General features: G+C 38.7%; 1 protein-coding gene across 1 annotated transcript in view; it reads right to left on the reverse strand.

The window, feature by feature from the left end:
- The window catches only part of GABRA4 (gamma-aminobutyric acid type A receptor subunit alpha4), a 44,029-nt gene extending 23,115 nt beyond the window's left edge, over positions 1–20,914 (reverse strand). The window contains exons 1-8 of the mRNA XM_048303374.1: positions 20,644–20,914; positions 20,417–20,535; positions 11,139–11,206; positions 8,526–8,746; positions 8,341–8,423; positions 6,424–6,567; positions 4,880–5,032; positions 1,352–1,611 (exon numbers count right to left, since the gene is read on the reverse strand). Coding sequence (XP_048159331.1) covers positions 1,352–1,611; positions 4,880–5,032; positions 6,424–6,567; positions 8,341–8,423; positions 8,526–8,746; positions 11,139–11,206; positions 20,417–20,535; positions 20,644–20,726 — 1,131 coding nt within the window. The 5' untranslated portion in view covers positions 20,727–20,914. The remainder of the gene's footprint in view (positions 1–1,351; positions 1,612–4,879; positions 5,033–6,423; positions 6,568–8,340; positions 8,424–8,525; positions 8,747–11,138; positions 11,207–20,416; positions 20,536–20,643) is intronic.
- Positions 20,915–25,732: the final 4,818 nt, after the last annotated feature.

Below are 25,732 nucleotides of genomic sequence, written 5' to 3' on the forward strand. Positions count from 1 at the left end.
TGAACTACGTGCTACTATAAACATATTTCTTAGTTCCTGTCTCTTGCCAGCAGCCAATGGAGTGACAAATAACAAACCCTTCAGGAGCACATCTATCCTTTTAAGCAGAAATGGGAGCTAACAGAACAACATAGCCAGGAGATTGAAAACAGTATCTACAGTAGGAGAGCAAAGAAGAGGAAGAAAAATGGAAGTGGGTGGACAGCAGCTGAGCAGCAATAGAAAATGGAAGGGGTGGGAAGGCAAAAATGAGAAGATGAATAGGGAAGGAGACAAACGAGATGTTAAAAGAGACAGAAGACAAAATTAACAAGAGTTAGTCTAAAACAGCACTTCTGAAATCCTGGCTCAGCCAAAGGAAATTACAAAGTCAGCCTGACAGGAAGAGTAAGTCAATTACAATGCTGCTGTCAGCGTCTCACTTCTTGAGTGGTGTTGCCAAGAGTCAGTCATAGCTGGGAAGTACTGGCCTACTGCACGGCTGGGACAGGTGCTGCAATGACTGTTAGCTGTGTGCCTCGTGAATAGATGTAGCAGAGAGTAAGCACCACTTATTGGGAATGGGAAAAGGGAGGAAGGGGTAATCACCAGTGAACTCTACTGGAAATGAGATCAAGCTCTTATTAACTAGTCCACACACTAAAACAGCTCCCACACAAGTCACACTTAATCCAAAGCACTAGGAAAGCAAGAAAGCATTTTGTTAAACAGAGCCCCAAAAACTTATCAGGAATTGAGGTGAACTACTGTGCAAAGATACAAAAATTACATGAAAATGATATCTATAGTAGGCAAAAAGTTTCCATCCAGCATTCTTCAAAAATTCCTGAAATTGTAACTGATAAAGAAAGAAAGCTCTTGATAGGCAATATATCCAATGCAAGGAGAACTGTGATGTTTAGGGAAGTGCTCCAAGGTACAACTGCAATGCTTTAACATATTTTAATTCATTAAAGACATTAGCTATATAAGATAACATGCTGCCCTTACAATCTGCAGTATCTTGGCCTAATAATCAGTCCATACAGAATCAAAGTGCAAAAGGAAATGAAGTTTCCTCAAGGTACCCATCCTAACTGACCTTCACCAAAACACAAATAAACATAGAAGAGACTGCAGGTATGGATGGACATCATAACCACCTCTCCCCTGTGTTTATTCAGTAATGCAAATAAGAACTGAATCATGTTTTACAGGTTTTTATAATTGAATATAGTGTAGTATTGGCCTTCCATTAAGCTGATGTACACTGCATCATTAGCTCAAAGGGAACCTGGGAAGAAGCTAAAGGCCAATTTTTACCAAGTAACACTACCAAAAAACACAGAAAATGTGTAAGCTGAAAACGTACCATGAATGTCTCTTCTGTACTTCTTTTTCTTTGTACTGGAGCAACTGGAAATTCAAGAAGGGACTTTACCGTCTTCCTTTTGGCTTTTTCCATTTGAATGTTAGTAAAATAGTTGACAGCAGCAAACTCAATAAGAGCAGAGAACACAAAGGCAAAGCAAACCGCTATGAACCAGTCCATGGCAGTAGCATAGGATACTTTTGGCAGTGAATGTCTTGCACTGATGCTCAGTGTCGTCATTGTCAACACTGTGGTTATTCCTTCAAAAAAAATAAAGCCAAAGAACTGTTGAATCAAAGTAAAACAAAGCAAGAACTGGCAAGCAGTTTCAAACAAAGAATTTTAAATCACTTGTGAGTCTTCCTCTGCTGCTTGTGAACACTGCATTAGATCTAAGTCATGGCAACCATCACATATCCATGAGCAGCCAAGCCCACAGTTAACCACTTTTTAAAGGAGGCACAGGAAGCCATGGCTTCAGCAGATCATCTGAAGTTCACATGAAGAAAACGCAGAAGCCTTTGTTTCATTTTTTTTTCACATCAAGTTCAGTAGAATTTTTTACAAGTTATTTTCTAAACATTTGAATAAAATTTAAGTTGTTAAATTGGGGAATACTCCTCAGATGGCAACAAAAACATGACTTTTCCTGTAAAGGGTTCTGAATGCCACCTATTACCCTGCATCTGTGCCTCTGATCACACTCGTAATCCAGGAGCCATTAAATCATGACAAATTGTTTTGGTGCTAAGGAAGAATATTATGTTAAAAACTCTGTTAGTTAAGAAAATATCACCTTTTTTCACAGCCAATGAAATTTAATTAGAATTTCATCTTCTGAAAGAACAGCTTTAATTAAAAAGTGTGCAAGCATGAACACTGAACTCAAAATATGGCCACTTCATGGTAGTACTTCAAATGCAAATACATGCTGTATTAAAACAAATGAATGAGGTCTTTTCTTCTCTGTTTTCATCAAAAAAAACATCCCATATCATACAAAAGTAAAACCCCAAGAATGTAGTGAACACTGCATAAATCCTAGCATGATAACCTCAAGGATGAGTGACTACAAATAGACATGTTTTTACTCTTATGAAAACAACACTGTACCCATTCTAATTCAAGATGCAATTCTTAGCTCAGAAGAATTTAAGCTTATTAAGGATACGTTTTTCAACAGATTCCCCACATCCCTGTTTGCTAAATGATGGCATTCCATCAAGGTAATATGATTAAAAAAAGCTTCACCTACACATTGCCATACAGAGAACTGGTCACCATGAAATCAATCCTTCCCACTAAAGAAGAAAAATGAAAAAAAGAGTAGTAGCCAGGTCATGAGAGCTCAAAGGATATCTCAGAGTTTTCAAGAGGATAAAAAATACAGATGCAAGCTCACAAAACCTTCTTCAGTGGGACGGTGTTGAAAACCACACCACTGAAAATGTTTAAGTCCTAGAAAAAGAATAAATTATGAAAAGTTGTTTGAGTTTGTTTTTTCCCCTGGAGGAGACACATCCCTGTCTAGCCCTATCCTTTCTAAGGACCTGAGCAGATCTTCGTCCACTTCAAGCCAAAAGTTTGTCTGAATTGTTTCTAAAAGCACTTGTTTAATAAATGTAAAAATATGATAAAGTGAAATAAATGACCAAACAGTAAGCAAAAACAAGGATGAGACGGGAGGCTGTGACAATATTATAGTTTACTGACACTCTTTATCAGATTTTTCCCTATTAAATCATTCTTCTGGAAGACTTGGAGCTGCCAGTACAACTGCCCATATATGTCATAGGGATTTACAGGGTCGGGAATTAACTTCTGGTAAAAATATTGTATTTGCACATACACTGTATTTATCCAAAGCTAAATATTGACAAGCTTCTGACTTAAGATGCACATAGACATTAAGTTTTAACATTAATTTTTATATTCAAATACTATTAATATATTTTTATATGGTTAAAAGTTGTTCTAAAAATAATGCTGTCTTTCCACTCTCCCACAATCACCAGATTACAGGTGTCTGAAGCTCTGACTGCAGAAATCATGGACCGATGTCCCTTAGTCCTTCATGTTACCTTTGCCAAGTTCTCCCTAATCCTGCAGTGTCCAACGGAACGATCTTTTGGTTAGCCTCTTCTGACAGTTCCTCTAGAAAGCTGGTACCAGAGCAGTATTATGGCTTCTTTCCTATCTCTTGCCTATCTCTTTTTCTCTTTTAAAAATAAACCTTTGGAAAACAGGGCCCCTGTCATAATTTGTCTCAAAACTAGGAAGACGCTGCCATATTTTCAGTAAGTTGCTATCAAATGCATTTTAGTGAGTTATCTGTAAGTTAGTGGATGCCCAAACTATTTTTTTTTAGCTTCACATACATGAAATTACACATATTACATTTATTGCTCCATATTCTGTATGAAAAAACTCATTTGCTCTGTAAATACAAATTCTATATTTCCAGTTTATAGCAATACTCCATTCAAAAAAGTACCATTATTTAACACCACTGCAAAGGCATATGAAGTGATATACCAGTTTGTCTAATGTAACAATTGAGTTGAAAGTTAGTGGGGTTCTTAATAGGTTTACAGGTTATTTCTCCCTATAAACATCAACCTTGTCTCACTTGTGATACAGTGTTTTGACTCCAGTTACATGTTTGAATGGGCCATCACTAAAAAACATTAATTCCTATCACTCTTGACAGCATCTATCAGTCTGTAGAAACACTTTTAGTAGAACATTCTCTTCCTTCTTTAGACTACAGTGCATTATGAAGTCAAGACATTGTTCTATAAATGCTTTTAAAATGTTTTTATCCTATTTCTTTGTTAGGAAACGTATTTCCATTTAGATTCCTACACTTTGTCTTCCACAGAAGATTTTCTGTTATTTTCACTGTAGCATCTCATTCAAGCTGCATTTTGATGAGGGCAATTTTAATATCTTGTGATCATTTTGCTTTTGTAATCCATTCTCATGATGGCAATGGCAGAAAGGAAAGAAGAGCACTAAATATGAAATTACAGTAACAGAATCTAAGCCTTACTCATAGCAAGCTTCCACTGATGACACAGATACCTCATAACAAGACATTTGAAAATCTCACACTCCAAATCAATTTATTTTACAAGTATTCTATAAAGTGTGAGTTCAAGTACTTACACTACTGTCCACTGGAAGATAAACCTGATCTGGATGTAGACTAAGGACTTGAGTGTATTACTCAGAGCAAGATCTTTCCAGTTTGCTCCCTCAAGCAGGTAGAATCCCTAGAGCTGAGCAGTCATTTGCTACAGGTGACAAAGCCACCTTTCAGATTATATAGTCCAAGTTTCTCTTCAGAGTCCAAGGATTCATATAACAACATTCTTCATACATCAGTAGCAAAATTTCCTGTGAATTTAAATTATTCCCTTATTTCTGCAACAGCATGGAGCATACCCCAAGGAACTAAAAAGCCCTATTCTAGTGAGAGCTATTAAAAGAGCAAGTACAAGAAAAAGTAAAAAAAGAAATAATTACCAAATACAGTTCTAGCAGGAACAGATTCCTTATTTATCCAAAATGAAACTTGAGAGAGGATCACGGTCATAATGCATGGGATATAGGTCTGAATCATAAAATAACCCATTTTCCGTCTGAGGTGGAAATAAACTGTCATAACAATATATTCACCTAAAAAAAAAGAAAATATTTCTCTGTGTATGAAATCTGTGTTGCAGAATAAATGTTTCAGACTCTCAACTAGGATTGTTTAAGGTGATGTTATTCATATTACTTAACATGTACACAAAGATATCTTCTTTAGAACAAGAATGAATGAAAGGTTTTTTTAAACAATCCTAGAAACAGTAGGTCCTTACAGTGCCATCCAGGAGCTGATATCAAAAATACTATAATACAGCTAATACTGGATTACAATTTACAGTATAGACATGGTTTTAAAAATCTTTTTGACAGCTGTTGAAGAAGAGAATCCCAAAACACAAATTATCTACCTACCATAGTATCCATAACATTGTGGTACCTACCTGCTGAATAAAACAATAAGAACAATGATACGCATCAAACGTTATGCAAGCATCTCAGCTTTTTGCTAGGTTTATAAGTCAGCCCTGCTATGATAATGAAACAAATGCAAAAATCATCGAGAAGGATTAAAAATACTCTAAATTTATCTAAAATGTCATCATTCATATTAAGCAAACAGACCAAAAAAGCAGTTTTACCATAAACTCAATAAACTGTCTAAATAAAGCACTACAGAATGAGCCTTTAGGGACAGCAAGGACATTTTTTTGTTAACTCATAATAATCTAGATGCTGAAAAGTAAATTTCTAGTGAATTGCAAAATGCCATTTTATCTATGAGTAAAAACATCCACAGAGCAATACATCAAATATATTTGCTTTGTTAGTTTCATTTTGACTATCTCACAACACCCAAACCTGCTGATGCTTAGAAAATTATTCCAAATTTTAAAAATATTTTGGGAATATGCTTGTTTATCACCACACTGCTCATCAGTGATACTTCACTCATTTTGGATGCCTGTAGTTGCCATTTGCCTTATTTCTTACAGCACAAATCAGCAGAAGTATCTATTGTGACTAATGTATTTGTGCCTACCCTTATCTGACTAGAGGGTTTTTATGATTTTAATGACCCATTCTGTATGCTGTTCTTCTATCCTGGGCTGTTTGCACTCCCAAACAAAGGAAGTCTTTTGCACATAACGTGGAGACAGTGCTGAGAAATTACTTCCTCACCCAGGCATCCTCTTGACTCTTCAAACTGCATTTTAAGCAGTGATTAAATGCTCATTTTGTCCCTTGGAGTAATGATCTCATTCCAGCTTTCTGAAAGACTGTCGCAATCTACTGTAATGAATCTGTAAATGTAAATCTCAAGGACAGAAATCTAATTCAGATTTACACTATCAGCCCTTAACACATACCCTATGACAGTCTGTAGAATAACTTACAGGAAGAAAAAGGAAAAAAGTTTTGGGCAATGTTACAGGTTAGTTTTACCTCAAGTTGATTTTTACTGATGAGATTCCTACCTGTAATAGATTTAATAGTTTCAGAGGATACTGTATGCCCAAGCAGGTCATACTGAACTAAACTGGAAGACTCCTCAGGAACTTCCACTGACTTCTCAGGTCCTTTTGTCCAGGTATAAATCATTTCACTCTTTGGATAAGCATCTACAACACAGCATCAGTTTGCATAAATAGAAAACTTTTTCTCATGCCTTACTAAGAAGCCAAGCCAAACCTACTGAAACCAAACAGTAAAACACACATGAACAATTTCAGAAGATACCCTTCATGTTAAGTTACCCCCAAAAAGCCACCCTCGGAGTAGAATAAATAAGATCATAATAAATATGTCAAGTGTCACACATAAATTCACTTCACATATGAATGTGAAGACTAAACACAAATCCCTTCTGGATCAGCCCTTACTGGGCATGCAAAGTTTGTCTTTATTTTAGCAATTTCTAACTGAAATTTTACTGTTAAAATATACTAATCTGAAAAAAAAGAGGAGGGAGGATATATTTGGGAGGATATATTTGGGAGGATATATTTGAAGATTGGATGCACATTTCTTTATAGAAAAGAATGACTGCACTAAAAACTACAATATTTTAAACTTCTGTTTAAAATATTTGCCAGAAACCAGAGGTCAGTAAAAAATTCACAACAGCCCCAAAATAAGCACACACAAAGAAACATTTTACATTTAATGCAAAAGACATATCTTAGGGCTAGCATTCAATCCCTACACAGTCCAAACTCCTGTTAAAATTGCATCAAATCAGTCTTACATTTGAAATGGCTACATGTTATTTCAAGTTTCGCTGTGGGAAGTATCAGACTAGGGTTCAGCACAATTCCTGCTGACTGGTGATTCTGTCTGAAGAGCTATGACTGCGGATGAGCCCCCACTATCAAAGCAGCCCTATCATACAGCTGATACCAAAGACAAATCTTGCCGCACCTGGTCTCCAGTCTCACTGTGGCAGGGATGAAAAATCATATCAGAGCAGTGTCTTTAATACCCCTGCTCAGGTTGACTACCCACCTGTATAAGCTAAATTTATGCTATGGAAAATCTCTGAGGGTTCTCCAGCCATTTCTGACTTCAGAGCTCTGGGGTCAAGGAAAACAGATTAATGTCCAGCCATCAGAGGGTCTAAAGCAGAGAAGTCAGTGACCAAGAAGGCTTAAAAGAATGACAAGATAGTTAATGGAGTGCACCAATCATCTCCAGGGGGTCTCAGAGGTCTCTGCTTTGGATTCACATCAGGGAAACACAACTACCCTCTCTTGTTTGTTATGCAGATGTCCCAAACTGTTCCTTCTATCCAAGGTTTGTACATTTTTCAAAAATCTACATCTGACTTCAAAGCAGAAAAGGAGAGTCATCTGCACTAAGATTCTTCTCACCAGTTAAAAAGTTATCTAGTCTGAACTTGCCATGCAGACTCCTCTTACAGGCCAGCAGAACAACAATTACAACTACAAGTTACATCTCTGCACATAACCTACACCTCTTTCTTAAGATGCCAATGTGCTTCCACTACCTGTAGAGAAAGTCAGCTAACCTGCTGCCCTAGGTGTCTTTTACCTTGCTGGTTTAAGCCAAGTTTGTCTTCTCTAGATAATCTCTCACTTCACTGAGTATCCAATTCCTCCCCAAGAACCAAGAAAAACTATGTATTTCAAGCAACCACATATCCAGAATAGTGGGGTTTAACGTAACAGCTGAATCACCGCCTGCTTTTTAGTTCTCTGGGTTTAATTTTTGCGGTCCTAAATGCAAGTCCCAAGGAACTTAACAGGAGTTTTGTCTGCATAGGGATTGCATATCAAGACATATCTGTATATATTCAGAAAGTCTAGTAATTGCTCAAAATTTACGTCTACTATTTAAATTCTGTAGTTACAAGAAATTTCATAATTTCAACTTACAACTCCCAAATTTGAGAGGACAAGCATGACCATCCATGGGAAAATCCACTAATCTCATGGGACACTCTGCACTTATTGTAAGCCTATAATGGAACAAATTAAATAGTCTCTGGTTGCCATTTTGTCTAGGCAGTACAACTTTTGCATACAGTAATTGTAAGAAGTCAAACAAACACATTAGATACCTCATTGTGTACAGGATGGTGCCATTTCTCATTATTCTGAAGAGTTTATTTGGGGCTGTCATATTATGTGCAACAGACTTTTTCCCATTCCTGAAGAAAGTGTCAGGAGTCCATACCTTCGAAACCATCAAGTTGTTTAGTCTTAAAATTTCAATAGGGCCATCATATTTTAATCTTTTATCTACCCATGTCTGACGAAAGAAGACATCCATTGTATATTCCTGTATTAAATTGCAGAAAAACAAAGATCACATTTGCATGTGTGTTTCCTGTAAAAGAAGAAATCCCTCAGGACCAAAGAAACCATTAGACAAGAAAATCCTAAGTCCACTACACAAACATCTTTCCACCAATTAAAGTGTCTTGTCTGCTTCTTAATAGCTTAATTTCTTACATTAGTAAACAATACTGCTACACATTTAATCATTTAGGAATAATTAACCTAATTAGGTTGCAGGAAGCAAGCAACAGAATTTGAAGTCAAGCATATAACTGGAAACAAAATGTTCTCTGACAAGAATTGTCAACAGGTTTTTAAAGGAAATACATCCATAGATTGGCTGCTGCTAGCTAAATTGAAAATACCAGGACAAATAATTAGTTCCATTTAAAAGTTAGAAAAGCAAACTTAACTTCGTCTCAAGGAAAGTAAGCTTTTAACTGAGAAAAGCCAAGTAAGTCCTTTGCCATGCCCACAAAACACGGATAATAAATTATATAGAGATTTGCATATATACATATATATTTTTTAAAGTATGTAACTATCCCATTAACTTTCTCAGAAAAGCCACTCAGATGTTCCAAAGAAAACATGCAAACAACTGCAGAACTGCAGACACAGGCACATCATAAGAAATCATATGTGAATGAACGGATGAAAGAATGCATTTCTCATTTTGGGAAGCTAAAGTATTTCACAAAATAAACTATCGTGTGACATTGAAAAAGGTCACATGGGAAGCTTTAAGTCCTTTCTAACTTACAGTTTTGATTTTGTTGTTAAGTTTTCTGACTTAATTTCAAATTCTTCTGCATAATGTTTCCATTTAAATTACTTGTAAGGCTGTATCTATTTGCATTGGCAAGGAGGCATGTCTACTAGTGCAATGCATCTTAGGATTATATCTGTCTTCTTTTCCATGACTGTATCCTCCACCGTGGTTTACAGTTAATCCATGAAAAGTGTCTCCTCTAGTGTCATTTCTTGCTGGTGACTTCATAGCTCATAAGTAGCAGTTTCTGTTATTAGCTTCTACATGACAGATTTTGTAATATAAGATTTCAACCATTTTCATTACAAAATGGAAATGGGTACAAAAGCAACTAAAAAGACATTCTGATCATCCCCTGTACTGAGACCAAATCACACTTCACTGTTGCAGCAAGTTTTAAGAGTGCAGCCACATTCAGATTACATTGGGTCACTAATGTATATATTAACTAGAGAGTATTCCAGAAACAATTCCTGTATTGCTAAATAGCCTCCTAAAAAATCCCTAATGAAGAAAGGGGAAATATCTGCTGTAAAGTTCCTCACCTGTCTTCAGTCCATGTTCTCACTTTTGCCTGCTCCAATATAACTAATAACTTCCCATGAAAATGAAACCTGAGAGAGGTCATGCAGCCCTCATTGATTTGAGGCACATATCACTAGATTTCCTTGGCACCACATTCTTGTAGCCCTTGTCACTCTGATAAGCATAATACTGCACACGATAACCAATGAAGGGGCTTTTCAACGTGAGACTGCTGTCACGAATGTAGCCTTTATAAAAATACCTTGCTATCACATACCTTTCCACATAATAGAAGTAAATCAGGTGCACCATAAAGTGAACTACGGCACTATATGGGAAGACAATTACTACCCTGAAATGGCTTTTTCCATGAAGAATTTCAGTTCAGCACATATGGCTGGTGTTATTTCCATGGGATTTCTTGAATATGTTATAAAAAGATCAACTGCTGTATGATTTAAGGGTATATCACTGTATTTTAGAAGTTGATGAGAGTTTTGCTGGATTTGACCTTGAAAGCAAAAGCCATTCAGGCACAAATAACAGAACATGCAAATGTAATATTTCTCCTCTGTTACTATTTCATGCATGTCACGCATACGTTTAACTTCTGCAGATACTTATGAAAACTCTTATCAGACAAACATTTGCTGAAAGTGATGCTTAAAGAAGCACAAAGATCAGCAAAGGGCATTCATCTGAAATGAAAACATCAACAAGTATTTGTGAAGTGATGCCATTATTATTCACCTGAGAATAACACAAGTTTCAGAAACGAAAAGCAATTTCAAAGATATTGCACATTTTCCCCACAACAGAGTGACTTAGACACTCCCTGCAAGGCCGGATTCTGCCTCTGTGCCGTGAAAATCTGTTTTAAATCCTATGAAGTGAATTTCTTAAGCCAGCCAAAACCCACTGAAAGTGTGACCAGAATCAGGCCTGATGTATCTAATTATAACCTGTAAATTAAGCTGTTACTAATCTTGCCTAATTTGCATGATTGACAGAACAGTACAGATGAAGCATCCACTCCTACTGCAGCTAATGGTTTCTCAGAACCAGGAAATGGCATTTTAATCCCAGAAATACATACCATTTCTACATCAGAAACAGGTCCAAAACTGGTGACATATATATCTGTTTTGACTTCAGTAACAGGACCTAATGTATGAAAAGGAAGTGAGCAAGAAAATTTGAATTTTGCAGGTCAACAATTCCCATAAATGATCCTGGCGTGTGAACAGTTACAGCTTTCAGGGTTCTGTGGATGAGCAAGAGCAAAATGCAAACAGAGGTCAATTCAGATAAGTCTCAAATAAGAAGCACTGCTCAATTACCTTTACCACATAAGTTAATCAAAAGCAGCATTTCCATGCAAATCCCCATTCAGAAAACCAATGTTGACTCAACAGCTAAGAAAATTGATGCCAAAAAATTAAAAAGCTCACTAAAAACACCATTCTACTTAACAGCAAGCAATGAATCTAAGAAAACCCCATTCCTCAAAGCGTTTATTAGTAATATTTGGACCTACTGGTAATAACTGGACTACAGACATTAGCATGCCATGCACTGAGCAATTTAGTATTGCAGGATCAAGAACTGAATCCATATCCTGAGATGTACTTAAGTGCTTTAATACTAATATCCAAAATAAAAGTTGGAGGTCTAAGCATTTTTGAGGGTTTGAACCAAGATCTGCATTCTGCTACAAAGCCTGTCTTGAAAGACCTAATGATACTTAGGACACTGTTAAAAACAGTGCACTGAGTGGAGGTTTTGCACTCACACAGCTGTGCACAGCAAATCAACCACCAGAGAAAACAGTTTCATTTTAATGTATAATTTCCTTTACTACCTTGAAATTTTAGATGGGCAACCACTCTACAGCACACTCTACACTTCCTCTTAAACCAAAGAATACATGCACTAATTTCACTGGGATTTAGGTCTCTTCCTAATGTAAAGGGCTAGAAAGTTGCTAATAATTATCAGCTGATAATTACGATGATTCTGTCATCAAAGCATTAGCTAACAGTTTAATTCAGGTAATTAACTCACATCATAAATTTTTTAAAAATCTACTGAAGGTCTTACCAAACAGTATCTGTTTGAAAAAACATGCATGATCTACAAATTCACAACCAGCTTCTAAACCCCTACAACTCAAATTACTAAAGAGGATAAGAGGCTCAAGTCTGATAATTCAGGCTTTATCATAGTATTTGCAATCCAAAACTGAAAGGAGGAAAGACTCAACAGAGTTAGCAGCAGAAGAATATGCCCCACTTGAAAAGAAAAAAAAAATTTAAAAAAAATCATTCTTCACAAATGTCACTTTGAATCAAATGGTAAAGATAAAAAAATAAGTAAGCAATGGGAAAACAGGGAACCTGAACTTACGACATCTAGAATGAGTCTCAAGCTGTGAAAAAAAAGTGAAAGAAAACCATGTAAAATTATTTTACTACAGAATCTGCAAATTATTTAGACAAGAATAGCTAAGAATTTTTCCGCTAAATGTCAAAAAGATTACTTTACTGGAAGCTAAGTTCCACAGACGGGCATTTTTTCAAAATAATTCTAAAGAAATTCCACTGTACAACAGTTGGTAGCTCAGAGGTCCCTGGAAAGTTGCATAGTTTGCATGTTTGTCTCGAAAAGGTTTTAAGAAGCAACTCCCAAGTTCCAGATAACACACTTTCAGACCATGTCATTTGTTTTGCAATGGGTTGCTCTCTAAACATGTCAAATGGAAGCTGCTCCCTTTTCTACAAATAACAAAGTGTTCGTCGGTGAAGGAAATCCGTGAGTGTTTAGATCACTCATTTAACTGACAACATAGTCCAATGACATTTCCTGAAGATATTATTTTCTGGAGAGAAGAGCTCCAAGAGATTAGAAGTGAAGACATTTATCTACAGTGCTAGAAGACAGGAGAGAAAAGCCCAGTCATACTTGTATGTAGGAATAGAAGAGATTCAATTACAACTGATCTCCCATAAACACACTATTACAGTTTATCAAGGGTTGGTTTAAATATATAAATATTTATTTCATTTGAACTTGAAATATTTCTGAAATCAGTTCTACAGAAATGAAAAAATCATTTTCCCACATAGCTTTAGTAAGGAAAATACAGGAATTAGTCTTTGTTATTCAATAGTAAGAGAATACTGAATATTGCACTCAGTTCCTGCAAGAATCCCTTTCAGGAACAGAGGCCAATATTCAGTATTCCCTTATTATTGAGTAACAGAGACAAGTCCCTGAATTCTGTTCAGGAACTGCTTTACTTGTTAGTTCTAAGAAACTAAATAGGAATAGTCCCTAAATAAACCCCAAACCTTTAAATGTTTTTCCTCTGATGCTATATTCTTTTCTTTAGCTCACAGAACACTGTAATTTTACAATCATACCAAATTGAGCAAAGGGACAGATTTTTCCCACAGGCATGAGCTGCTTTACCTCAGACATTGATTTCTTTTGTTTTATTAAATCATTACAGCTTCATGGACAATAGCCATTCAGAGGCTTCTGCAACTTTGTTTTTTGGAGTTTCTCAGAAAGAAGGGGTAAACTAAGATCAAGAAGCTAATCTCCAAATCAGCAAGTCTACAACTTAATGCTATTAGAAATACTATAGCAGCAGCACAAGAAAACAAACATAAAACTATGTTTGAGTTCACTCTCCAGGAACTGCTATTCTGTTTTCAAATATTTATTAGTATGAGCCATGAGAAAGAAGGAAGTAGGAACTCTCCAACAATTATGAGGCCACAAAATAGTGTCTACTTCTAGATGCTAGTCCAACATTGATGGCAGAAGAGTGACAAAACAGATGTAAAAATCACATCTTATTGAACTAGAAAATGGCAGAAGAATGCGGATCCAGAAATACTTTAGATATCATAACAGTTATCCAGCTAGTACGGACATACAAATCCTTGCTTTGCAGCCAAAACCTTGGTCAAACAGTTCAGTGTCTGGTATGAGCAAAGAGAGTGAAGTTGATTATCTCCTTAATGCTTTCTCTCCAATTGCAGCCCTTTCATACTCCACATCTTCCACCTACATTGGCCTTAACAGTTGTGAAATGACAAATCTTGGATTTTCCAGCACATCCCAGTACTTAATGCCAACCCAGGAGTATCTATGGCGACACCAATACCTATCTCTTGTTCTTGTTCTAGGAGAAAACATAACTCCAGTTGGTAACAATAGTGGGGGTATAAATAGTGAGTCATGCTGCTGCTTCTTTTTTAAACTATTATTAATCGTGGGAATTCCTGTCAACGAGGAGGTGATCTGTAGTCACCTAACCTACTTTTACTGGTGATTTAAGCAGCCCTCCAAAACGAATGTGTTGCACCACTTAATCAACTCAGGCTCTGCAAGCAGAAGATCCTATTAGAATCCTTAACGCTCTATTACTGGCAATAAAATGCAGTGAGTTGTAAGAAGGCCAATTAACTTTAAATATGACCATTCGGGTTTACCCCTCAATGGATCTTCACAAAGTATCTATCCACCATAAATCTTCAGGAATGCTGAAGAACTATTTATATCATACTGGTGTGTATTTTTATGTCAATGAAATAGGAGGAGAGTCCTACACACTGCAGTGGGAACAGTTAAGTCTGAATCACTGCTTGCAAGATAATATACTTTAAAGAAGCTCAGGCAGGATTAAAAGCAACCCCTGCAAAAAGCCAGAATAGTTCAGTGTTATAGATGTTACATGTGGGCTGAAGAAGTGATGCCAGGCCCTAGTCCTGGGAAGAGGAACATAAGAGAGCTCTCCCATGCATTTTATGTCAACATATGGGTTGAACTGCAGCACAGCTCCCAGTGAAAGACTTCGGGCTCCATTATCTCTGCGTCTCCATAGGCAACTGTCACTGCAGAGATCTCCGCTGTATGTAAACACTCAAATCCTGCACAGGCTTTCTGTATATTGCAAATTTTGCCATCAAGGGTCCCACAACTAATCAGAAACATTAACAAACAAGTCTGTACAACAGTTTCAACATACAAAGTACAATTTAAATGCTGTGCAGTTATTGCTGCTATTATGAGCTCAATCCCTGGATATAATATATAAACCACATAAAATCTTATTACATCAGTTCCTACGGCTACATTATAAAAAAAAAAAAAAAAAGTAGTTGCTACAGATTTCTTTTAAATATAACTATATGTGAAAGATTTGGTGCTCTTTCCAAATTCTTGCTGCCTGAATAGGGTTGACATTTTTTAAGTGAGGGAAAAAAAGAAAAAAAAACCCCAGCATATGAAACATGTTCTCTTGTTTCATTCTATCAGAAAGAACAGCTAAGGACACCTGCTATATGTAAGAATTCTGTCCAGAAGCCAGAACTAGGTAGGGCATTTTTAAAAAATTAATGCAGGATTCAAGCACTTGGGCTACATTCTCTACCAAAAGACAATGCAACAAACACAGCACCACACAATAACCTTTGCCTCTATGTATGTTCATCCATCAGCATGTCTGAACCTGAAAAGGGAAAAGTATACCTCAGAAATTAGGAGATTACTGTTTCTTTGCCTATTTATCAGCAAATCATCTCTGCTGAGACAGCCAATAAGCCTGATACCAGTGCCAGTTTTCATGATGTGGACACCTGTCTACTAAGAACTGGACTAAGAATATCAGCTAATTTTATACAGATCACTGAACAACAGACAGATGGTAATGACTTCAAGCATTACTAACAGGCCAAATTCAAATCTGTCACCTACAGGTATCTAACACCATATCCTGTTAAGCTTTGAGTCATCAACTCTCACCAGCTGAGAAAGAATGGACAACTGCCGGAAAAAAAAAAAATTACCCGCTTCACTTTCCAGTGCTCACTTCAAGTTCATTCGCAATCTAAATAGTAAAGATAAATTATAATATCTATTATGCTGAGTAATGGAACCTTTAAGGTACGCTTGAGTTCCTAGTAAGAGCAAATAATCATGTAGATATTTTTGTTTTCTCTAAAAACAGAAAATTGCCTTTGCTCTTCAAATGTATTCTGTGTTTATTTTCTGACTAAAGTCCTGCATAGACAGGAAATGAAACTCTTCAGAAATGCTGTTCATCAGCTGAACACACAGACTAGATGGGGCAGAGAATCCTTCTCCTACCCTTCCTCAGGGAGACAATGGCCAGCATATTTATTTCCACCAAGTACTCAGCTGCACTTCCCCAGTTACAAGATCATTAGAAAGAATACAAAAGGAGGAAGAAGAGAAAAAGGGAAATGAATGGACACAGTCCTGTTCCTTCTGTTCAGGAGTCAGCAGTGTATGTGGCAATTTCCAAAGAGAAAGCCACAGAGCTAACACCAGTAGTTGATAGTGAGATTCAAAACTTATGCCAGATTCCACCTGACACAAATGAACAGAACTCAGGAAGGGAGAGGGCTCCAGCTGTCACCAAATGATGGCAACCACACGACCACACGCCAGTAACGGGCTGTGGGCGATGCCAGCAGCTTGTGGTCAGGGGGTTTCAACAGTCAACCTAAGAACCTTGGGCAGGAGGCAAGTCATACACCACTTTCTTTCTTCAGTCTGGCCATACAATTGGCCATTAAGAGCAAGACACCAGAGATTAGATGTTCTCTGAAAGGCATAGTTCATTGAAATTAGCAGATACATGGCAGCACACAGTGCTGTCACCCTCACCAGCTTCAATCTTCTTATTCCTTCCTACATCCGTAAGTCCAGGTTTAAGTGTGATTAGTTACTGTATCATGAAAATTTCAAAGACACAATTACACTTTTTAAAGTTACCATCCAATACAGGTTTGAATCAGCCCTTGCAGGCCCTCGCTAACATCAAGAGTTGCTCAGGTAAAGTCTGAAACCATGCAAGGGTTTCAAATGGCAAATCAGACATAGGCCTTTTACTTCAAGTGAATAATGCTCCTTTCAAAGACTTTGGGCTTCTACTGTCACTTTGAAACTAGTGACAGAAAAGTAATAAGGTGATTTTCAGAGAAAATACAGCTTTCTATCATTTTTCTTCATGTAATACACAAAATTTTTTAAATCAGATGAAAACTGGAGACAGGGTTTTACTTCAGACTTTTACGGCTGAATCAAAATAGTACTAAGGTAGTACTTTTGAAGTTTTCCAGCAGATGATGATTTTAATTAATGAACTACAAGCAGCCTCTGTAAAAACACTGTGTTTATAGAGTGGTTTTGACCAGGAAACCCACTTGGATTATAAACTGCATGCTGAAATTCAGGATATGTTAAAACAGAGCATACAGTGTAGGGAATGAACTAACTTCATTTCCATCACACTATTTTCAAACATCATACAGCATTACTTTACTCATTAGTCCCTAAATACCTTCCATCTACTCAAATTCAAAACGCTTATGCATTTAAAGTCTTCCTGACAGCAGCTGCAGGTTTTTTTTTTCCTTTCATACATGAAACTGCCCATCCTGCTTTACTTCATTCAATTTCTAGGTGACATTTCTTTGCTTCGCTCTTTAGACTTTCCCCCCTGCCCCAACTTAATGGGAACTTTCACATAAATGGTCTCTACTAACCTTTTTAATAAACTCTTCTGGTTTTGTTTATCACACTACCAAGCCTCACAGTGCCTAGTAAGGTGAAAGCAACTTTTATAGTTTATAAAATTCATTTAATAAAGTGATTTTATAATGCAAGGTGTCAATCCAATGACATGGGGAACTTCATTCTGCTATTAACCCTCAACATATGCCATGCTCCTGCACAAGCACCACCAAGAGAAGCTTCCACATACTCTCCTGGGGTTCACAACTCTCCTGGGAGACCATATCCACATTTGTAAGCATGATGAGGGTTTAACTTCTCCTTCATAACTACCAAATATTGTGTAAATTAACGATAGTATGGAGACTTTTGATCCAGTTGTAGGAAATTTCCAAAATCAAATATTTTCTACTTCACTCTGCATGTGAATTATCTTCATGTATTTTTATTTGTGGTAACTCTGGAATATGCCAGTAAAATTCAGAATTTGGCTACCTCTCCAAGCCTGATTTTAAACATAATTTGTGCCAGAATTAGAAACATTTTCATCAATTTGAAGTTTAAAATCAGTTAGTCCTCTGTGAGGCCTTTTGTTCTTAAAATAAAACCTTCATTTCATTTCAGGCCATGTGAAAACTAGATGGTGAATCAGCTTCAAGAAGAAAACAAAAATAAGTATTCCGCTGTTCATCAGAAAGGGATGTAGCTTTAACGTTACCAAAACACACTATGCTTTCCATCTCTAAATACTCCCATCCCCTCTGACATTTTGTTTGCAATGGTATAAACTAGCGAGTGACCCACTTTTAAGATGCAAATCCCATTCGTCATAAAGATTTATCAGAAAAAAAAAACCCAAAATATAGGTAAAAGTTGGTGTTGATATTCTATATTTCAATAAATAGTCTGTAGTTATTACTCTGAGCAACGTCAAAAAGTGAAATCTGATCAATTACAGAAATTTCTTTCTTTGGTTGGTTTTGTTGTTTGATTTTTTTTTTTATCCAAAGTTTTTCTTCTCAAATCAGGTGTAGGTAATTTTTGCTGTAAGAAGCTAGCGAGGCAAGCATAATTTTTAAAAACAAAACATTTTTTCCTCATGTTTTACTTAAAAGTTCAAAATTCAGAGATGAGTGGTTTAAACATAAACCATAGACATGGTTATGAGGAAGGAAGAAGCAAAATAATATCCATTTTGTGAAATATTGACCCAGAAGTGTTTTCCCCAGGCTGAAATCTGAGAGTTTTTTCCTCTCTCTCTCTCATTTACTTCAATATTGCCAATATGAAAGTTCAAGAAGATACAATGAACTTTTTCTCCTTGACTGCATTTTTCTGAAAGTCTGCCACATTTACAGGGGAAAAATATCTACTCTTGCAAAACATCCTGCAAAGGACAACTGTATTAAAATAAAAATCAACATATATTACATATTTAGTAGTTGTTTAATTTTGGAAATCTGATAATGCTCATAAAGCATCTTTGCTAGATGACTGATTAGTTGGCATTCAACCTAAAACGATGCCAAACTTAGCACATCTCTTGTACGCGTGCAGAAGTGTCTGTAACCTCTCTGCAAAGACTAAATTGCAAAAGGCTATCAGTTCCCAATGACTCCTCCGGGTGTTAATAAATTTAGCTTCCTTCTCACTTAATGTGTAAGCTAACTTAAGAAGGCCTCATTTATTCCATACACTGAAAATAATAAGAGTGGTCCATGGTGCCAGGTGTTGTCCTTTATAACAATCACGATCATGCATGTGAGCACTGCATATGGCGTGTGGGGAATGTGCTGGCATACATGTCAGTGTGGATGGATCACATGTATGGAGAAGGTACTTTCAGAGGAGGAAGAAAGTATTTCGCAACATAAACCTACGCAAGGATCTCATTCAATCCTGTATTGGAAGCAGCCTATAAAAACCTCGTTACAGCTTTGAGCATCATAAAAAGGGCTGTAGCATTTATTTATAAATATTTTTTATATTACTTTTACTTTCAAATTTGCATTTTTAATATCTTCGTTCCAGATTACAAAATAAACTTTTATTTTGCCTGCATCTTAATGATTTTTCATTCCAAGTCCCTACACAAAAACATCAAAATCATAAAGAACAGCAAGTCTGGCTGCTTCTTCAGCATCACAAAACTGCATCTTAACAGCCTAGGGAAAGGAAGAGGCCCAAAACCCCCACACGCAGAGAACAGGTGAAGGCAAATTTGAAACTCCGCCACATCTCATTCCTATACAGCAATGAAGTCTACTACTTCTAAATCAAAGCTGGAATTTCAGCAACTGTGGTAAAGAACTGGTGTGCTCAGGCACCTGAGCTCTTATTTTCCCTAACTAGTGGGACAATCCATCAGTCCTAACCTCCTAGGCTGGTAAAAGTATACTTGTTTCTATTAGGACCCGATCGCGGCATTTACGGGTCAAAAACTGCCAACAACGAGAAGAATCTGGGTGTTATACAGGTCCCTCCATCCCCATCAAGCCGACGCACACCGGCTTCAGGGCTTGTTTTTCCTTCAGCGCAGCAGCCTGAGCCCGGGATGTGGGCAGAGCAGCAAAGCGGGGGCTGAGCCCGGGACCGCCCCAGCGGGGCCCCCACGGCCGGGACTGCGCAGCACCCCCCGGGCTTTCGGGCCAGGCACTGCCTCGCTGCCGGCCCTTTTCGGAGGGCTCAGACCCCGGAGCAGGGAGTGGGGACACACCCCCACGGTTACGGTCAGTAACTGGTCGGTCCGAGCGCTGAGCGCTGCGTCCCCTGCCCGTGCCCAGCGACCCCCCGCCCGCCGCCGGCACCGCGCCGCCACCGTACCCCCAAATCCCGGTCGCAGCCGGTTGTCATAGCCATCCAGGAGGCTGTTCAGGATGCTGGTGAAATTCTCCGGCCACAATTTCTCTTCTTTTTTGATCTGCCCTGGCGGCCCGGTGAGACTGCGAGGCAAAGAGGGAGCGGGTGAGCGGAGCCGCCGGGAGCCCGCGGGGAGCAGCGGCAGCGGACCGGCCGCCCGGGGCCCCCGGCGCCGCCGCCGGGGTACTCACCAGGTCGCCAGGCAAAGGCAGTGCAGGAGGGCGATGGAGAGACCCGAGGACATGGCGATGGCTGGCTCCTTGGCAGAAACCATCTTTGCATGCCATACTTCACGCCTGGGCACGTTAAACGCCTTGTCCGGGGCGGGGAGGGGGACGCGGGGCCCGGCCGGGGGGCGGCGGCGCCCGGCGGTCCCACATGCGCGGCGCCCCGGTTGCCAAGAGCCCAGCACGGGCGGAGGAGCGGCGAGCGAGTTTCCCCGCACCGTTAACTCTCTCGGGGCAACAGGCGCCGGTCCCCGCCGCTCCCCCCGCTCCCGCCCCCGCCCCGCCCCGCCCGCGGCCCCGCGCTCCGCCCCGCGCTCCCCTCCCGGCCCGGCCGGCGCCAGCGGCGGCGGTGCGGAGGTGGGCTGGCAGTTCGGAAAGGGAGGCTGGGGGCGTCGCGGGGGTGACCGCGGTGGCGGAGCCTTCGCTCGTCCCGATCGCCTGTGCTCCCCACGAGGGGAACAAAACCGAGAGCGGGGGCGGGCGAGGGCGATTAATTCCCCAGCGAGGAGGGTTTGAGACCAGGAGGGTCTCTCCGCTCCAGTAGGAGAGGAGCTGGCAGGAGAGAGGCAAGAAGAGGAGGTGAAGGAAAGCTTTGACTTCAAGGTTAAAACAGAGCGCACCCAAAACAGATGGAAGCGAGTGGGTTATCCCAGGTTTCTAAACGCAAAAAATGCCAGAATAAGGGAATCGTTTCACGTTATATCTGGTGGGATTTTCTTTTTTCTTTTCTTATCATTCCTATAATTAGGAAACATGATTTGTTGACCCAAAATTTTTCCATTATGCAAGGTCCAAGGGATTCTGAAGAATTACAGTAAAATCCACTCAGGTGTTGTTAGACTGTCACAGGCTATTGGGATGGTTGGGTGGAGAGAGGAGGACAGGGGGAAAGGAGGAGAATGGGGGGTGTTCCACACACAGTAAGTATTAGCAATGAACAATTTGTTCTTCTGATCAAGTGTGCTGCAGAGACAATTGTTGAGGTTTGAAAATCAATGTGCATGTCAATTTTAATGAGGATGGTGAAATTCATCATGCACATAGGGCAGGTATTGTAATTGACTCCAAGACTACAGTACTGTCAATGTTGACATTAAAAAAGTCTTTATTCATTACTTACTACAGTATCTTTTAGCACTGAAATGCCTGATTATCTTCAAAACTACTGTACACTTGAAATCTTCCTGATTGTACTTCAGAGCTTGTTCCAGCAAGGGTGCCCTTTGCTGATTCATTTGAAAAACAATTAAAGCTGTGCTTCAAATCCATTTAGCCTGCTGACGCTGTTTATCTTTCAAAAAACTCTGTCTAGGCAGTCAGTTCTGCTTCCAATTTTAAAAGCCCTATTTAGGCCTCTGCAGATTACTAGTCTGCTTCCTGAGATTTTAACAAGGATCCTCATCTCCTAACTGCTTGACAGGATCCTGATCTGACTGCCTTAGTGGAATGACAAATGTGCTGCCAAAACCTCACCGAGTGGGGCAGCCTGCCTATGGACAGCACACATGCTCTGTGCAGTTTTTACAAACCTGGACAACGCAGACGGTAGGATGTCACGCCAAGGTCACTTCAGCTCTTGTGATGAGGCTCTGGGAGCAGCCTGTTTAACTCCACACACAGGTGAAAACCAGCACGACAGCCAGAGTCCACTGCTCTGGCTCCATTAGCAATCTGATCAGGAGCAACAAAAGGATGGATGCACAGCTCTTCAGAAGTCTAATTTCACCAGAATCAGATAAGTTTCTCTGGGTTAATCAGCCACTTGGGATCTTCTATAAAGTGTTGTGATTTGTTCCTCTGGACCGTTCTTCTGCTCTAGCATGGACTATGCCAGGGGGATACTTAGAATAGGCCTCCACTAAAGAGAGTGTCTATTTTTTCTCTATTGCAGTAAAAAGTAATCCCTTATTGCAGAATCTTGAAAATATCTCCTAGTGAGATTATCTTATATAAGGATGCCTCAAAACATGGCTCTATGGCACGGTCATTTATTGCTGCTGCTGAGGAAGAAAACAAACACCCAGGCAGAGCTGGGGACACCCTTGGGTTTAGATTGTCTTAATACCTTCTGGATATGTATAGACACCTGTGTTAACTGAAATAGAAAAGTCGAGTGGTATTCACCAGTAATGATCTCACCACCTGAATGTCATGAGAAATGCTATCGCACAACCCCTCTCAAATCCATGCCTGGAGTCAGTAGTTCTGCTACAGCTAGAAATCAAAAAACCTCTCCCTTTCATCAAATCTAGGAACTGAGCTGGTCTTTGAATGGTTTCCAAGTTCTTTAGAACAAAGACCAATATTATTGATACTTTTTGTCTCTTCAGTACAGGTACTTCAGTAAAGTAACTGAAGTAACATTCAGTAAAGGTAAAATCAGGTTACAAGATTTGTGGATGTGCCATGCAAGGGCAAGAAATACTCCTGGCTTCTAAAAAGATGCCCATGTTGTTTTTTCTAACAAAATGTAGACAGAGTGCCCTCCTGTCACACCAAGCCTGCCTCAGGTTGTATGGATGTAATATTCAGATGACATGTGAGTGCATTTACTCCCTATAGGTGCTAAAACTAAATGAAAATTCACTTTCTCTAAATCTAGAAAATTAATTCTAGCACTACTCAAATGTATCAGTGGTTAATACCTCCCTTAAATCCAGCAATTACTATCAAGAAATCCATAAGATTAATGCTAAAACCAGACTGTTGACCTTGATGTCTGAAAAATGGTATCATTTGTAGATTGATGAAGCTTTTACAAAACTAGACTTGAAAGAAACATAAAGCAATCCAAAATAACAGTTAACAGTCCTGTAAGCCACATATAGCACCTCTATTTGTTTATTACTTCTGATATATGCATTGCCCTGCTTAATTTCAATGTTTTCTGAATTACAACTTAAGAGCTATTCTAGGGGGGTTTTGGCAACATATTTGTAGCATAGACACACAGAAACTCTGGAGGTGCTTCTTTGTCACCAGCAGATGTATGCTGTTCTGAAAAGCACTGCTTCAAATGGTCTTTGATCTCTTCACAGAATATCTGGATTATATCATCTCCCTAAAAGAACTTGATGACTCCAAGAAGGTTTTAGTGGTCACAGGCTGGATTGAAGGTCCCCAAAAGTGTTGGCTGAATTCAGCTTTTTCCCAGCTTCTCCAGGTTTTACCACCAATTCTTCCAAGATTTCTCTGAAGAAATCTCACCCATCAGGGACTATTGTAAGAAGACGACTATTTTTGCCAGGCTCCATATGCTCAGAAAGCACTTGAATTTCTTAAATAGATTTTTTTTTTTTTTACTGTCCCTATGCTGATGTATGCTACTAATGATTTTTGATGAAACAGACATTCTGGCCAAGCCTCAAAAGCAGGTTTATCCAAAGCTATGGATCTTCAAGTATAGCTTAATCATTTTTTATTTGTCACAACACAGAGAAGCAGAAAATGTTCTCATCACTCTTCCCATTTCTACTTTACCATCAGATTAAGTGTAAAGAAAAAGGAAGTCAGTTCTTTTCATGTGTTAGTCATTATCTAACCTTTACGGGTTCGTATTTTTTTGGTTTGGCTTTTTTTTTTTTACCTTTTGTAAACTATAGGCTCTACCAACACTACAGGTTATATAGGTAAATTATAGGTTCCATCCTTTCCCCTAGCAGATTTAATTATGCCGATGATTTTTACCTGATTTATTTTTGGCATCAAATCCATGAAGACAGGCAAGCTACTATCGAAAAGACTGTGAAAATCTTTAATGCCCAGCTACATGTTGCATAGCTTAAAACCTCTAACCCTTAGAAAAGAGAAGATAAAACTGGGATCACTGCCAAGCATCTCAATGTTTCTTTATCTAAATAGCTAAGTCATTGATTTCTTGGATTTTTTAGTTTCTCTCCATATGAATAGAGTATCTTACATTCTTGAACAAACAACTTGTCTTCACATACATCCTTTTTAAAAAATCAGGGGTTGAGTATCCATTCTTTGGAAAATGCATACTCCAATCCCATTTTTGGTACATGACCAAGAAAAGATATGGATACCTTTACTGTACTAACAAAAGTGTCTTTCATTCCTTTCTTCTCCAACATTCACACTGATTAAAGAGATCATGGAAACCTACATGTCTTGACTTTATCAAAACTTTGACCTGGAGTTCAGGGAAAATCTGTGCTACCTGTTCAGGGAAGAGTTTTCAATCAGTGGGGATACCAGGACACTGTGGGCCTTGACTGCACCTCTAGTGATGTACTTATGTTTAAGGAATGTGGATTTGGGGCCTATTGATTGAAACTTAAGTTCTGCTCTGGGAACAGTAAGAGAGATGCATAAGCTCTTTCTGGCTCTTCTTCAAGTTCCAGTTTTCCCTGTAGTTCCGTTTCCTGATGTAGTTCTAGAAGTTTTAATTCCAGGTTCTTATTTCAGTATCTGATCACAAAGTTTTTACCTATGCACTTCCCTCTCTAAAGAATTTACAGTCTAGATAAACAAGACTAAGTAAGGACTGGATACAAGAAAGTACTATTATTACTGTTTTGCGGGGAGTAGAGATACAAAAAGCTTAAGTGGCAATGCAACACCATTTATGAAATGTAACTACTTCCCATATAAGAAATTTGCAGCAGAACTGAAGCTTCATTCCAGTCTGCCGCGTCCCAGGTCAGTTTTCCAGTCACCTCCTCATCTGTCTTTTCAGAGCACAGCATAAGCTCTATGTAAAACTGAACGTTCAGCTGGCCCAGCTTTGCTTCACTTCCATGGCCAGAACTCCTACGAAACTGCAGGAGCTGATGCCGACATGCATTTAGCTGTGTATTTTTTCCTCTGACATATGGTATTTACAAGACTGCTCTACAGTACCATGGGTATTTTAACACACATGTCCTTGATTCCTTGGAATAAGACTAGAAAATCCTTTGAATACCAAATATATATATATATATATACACACACATGCATATATTGCTATTACTGATTGCAAGAAGATTTATATGGATTCTAGTGATTGACACATGGATGTTTAAGGAGGTAAACTGTGAGCTTCATATTT

Source organism: Corvus hawaiiensis, chromosome 5, assembly GCF_020740725.1.
Source record: "Corvus hawaiiensis isolate bCorHaw1 chromosome 5, bCorHaw1.pri.cur, whole genome shotgun sequence".
Lineage (NCBI taxonomy): Eukaryota > Metazoa > Chordata > Aves > Passeriformes > Corvidae > Corvus > Corvus hawaiiensis.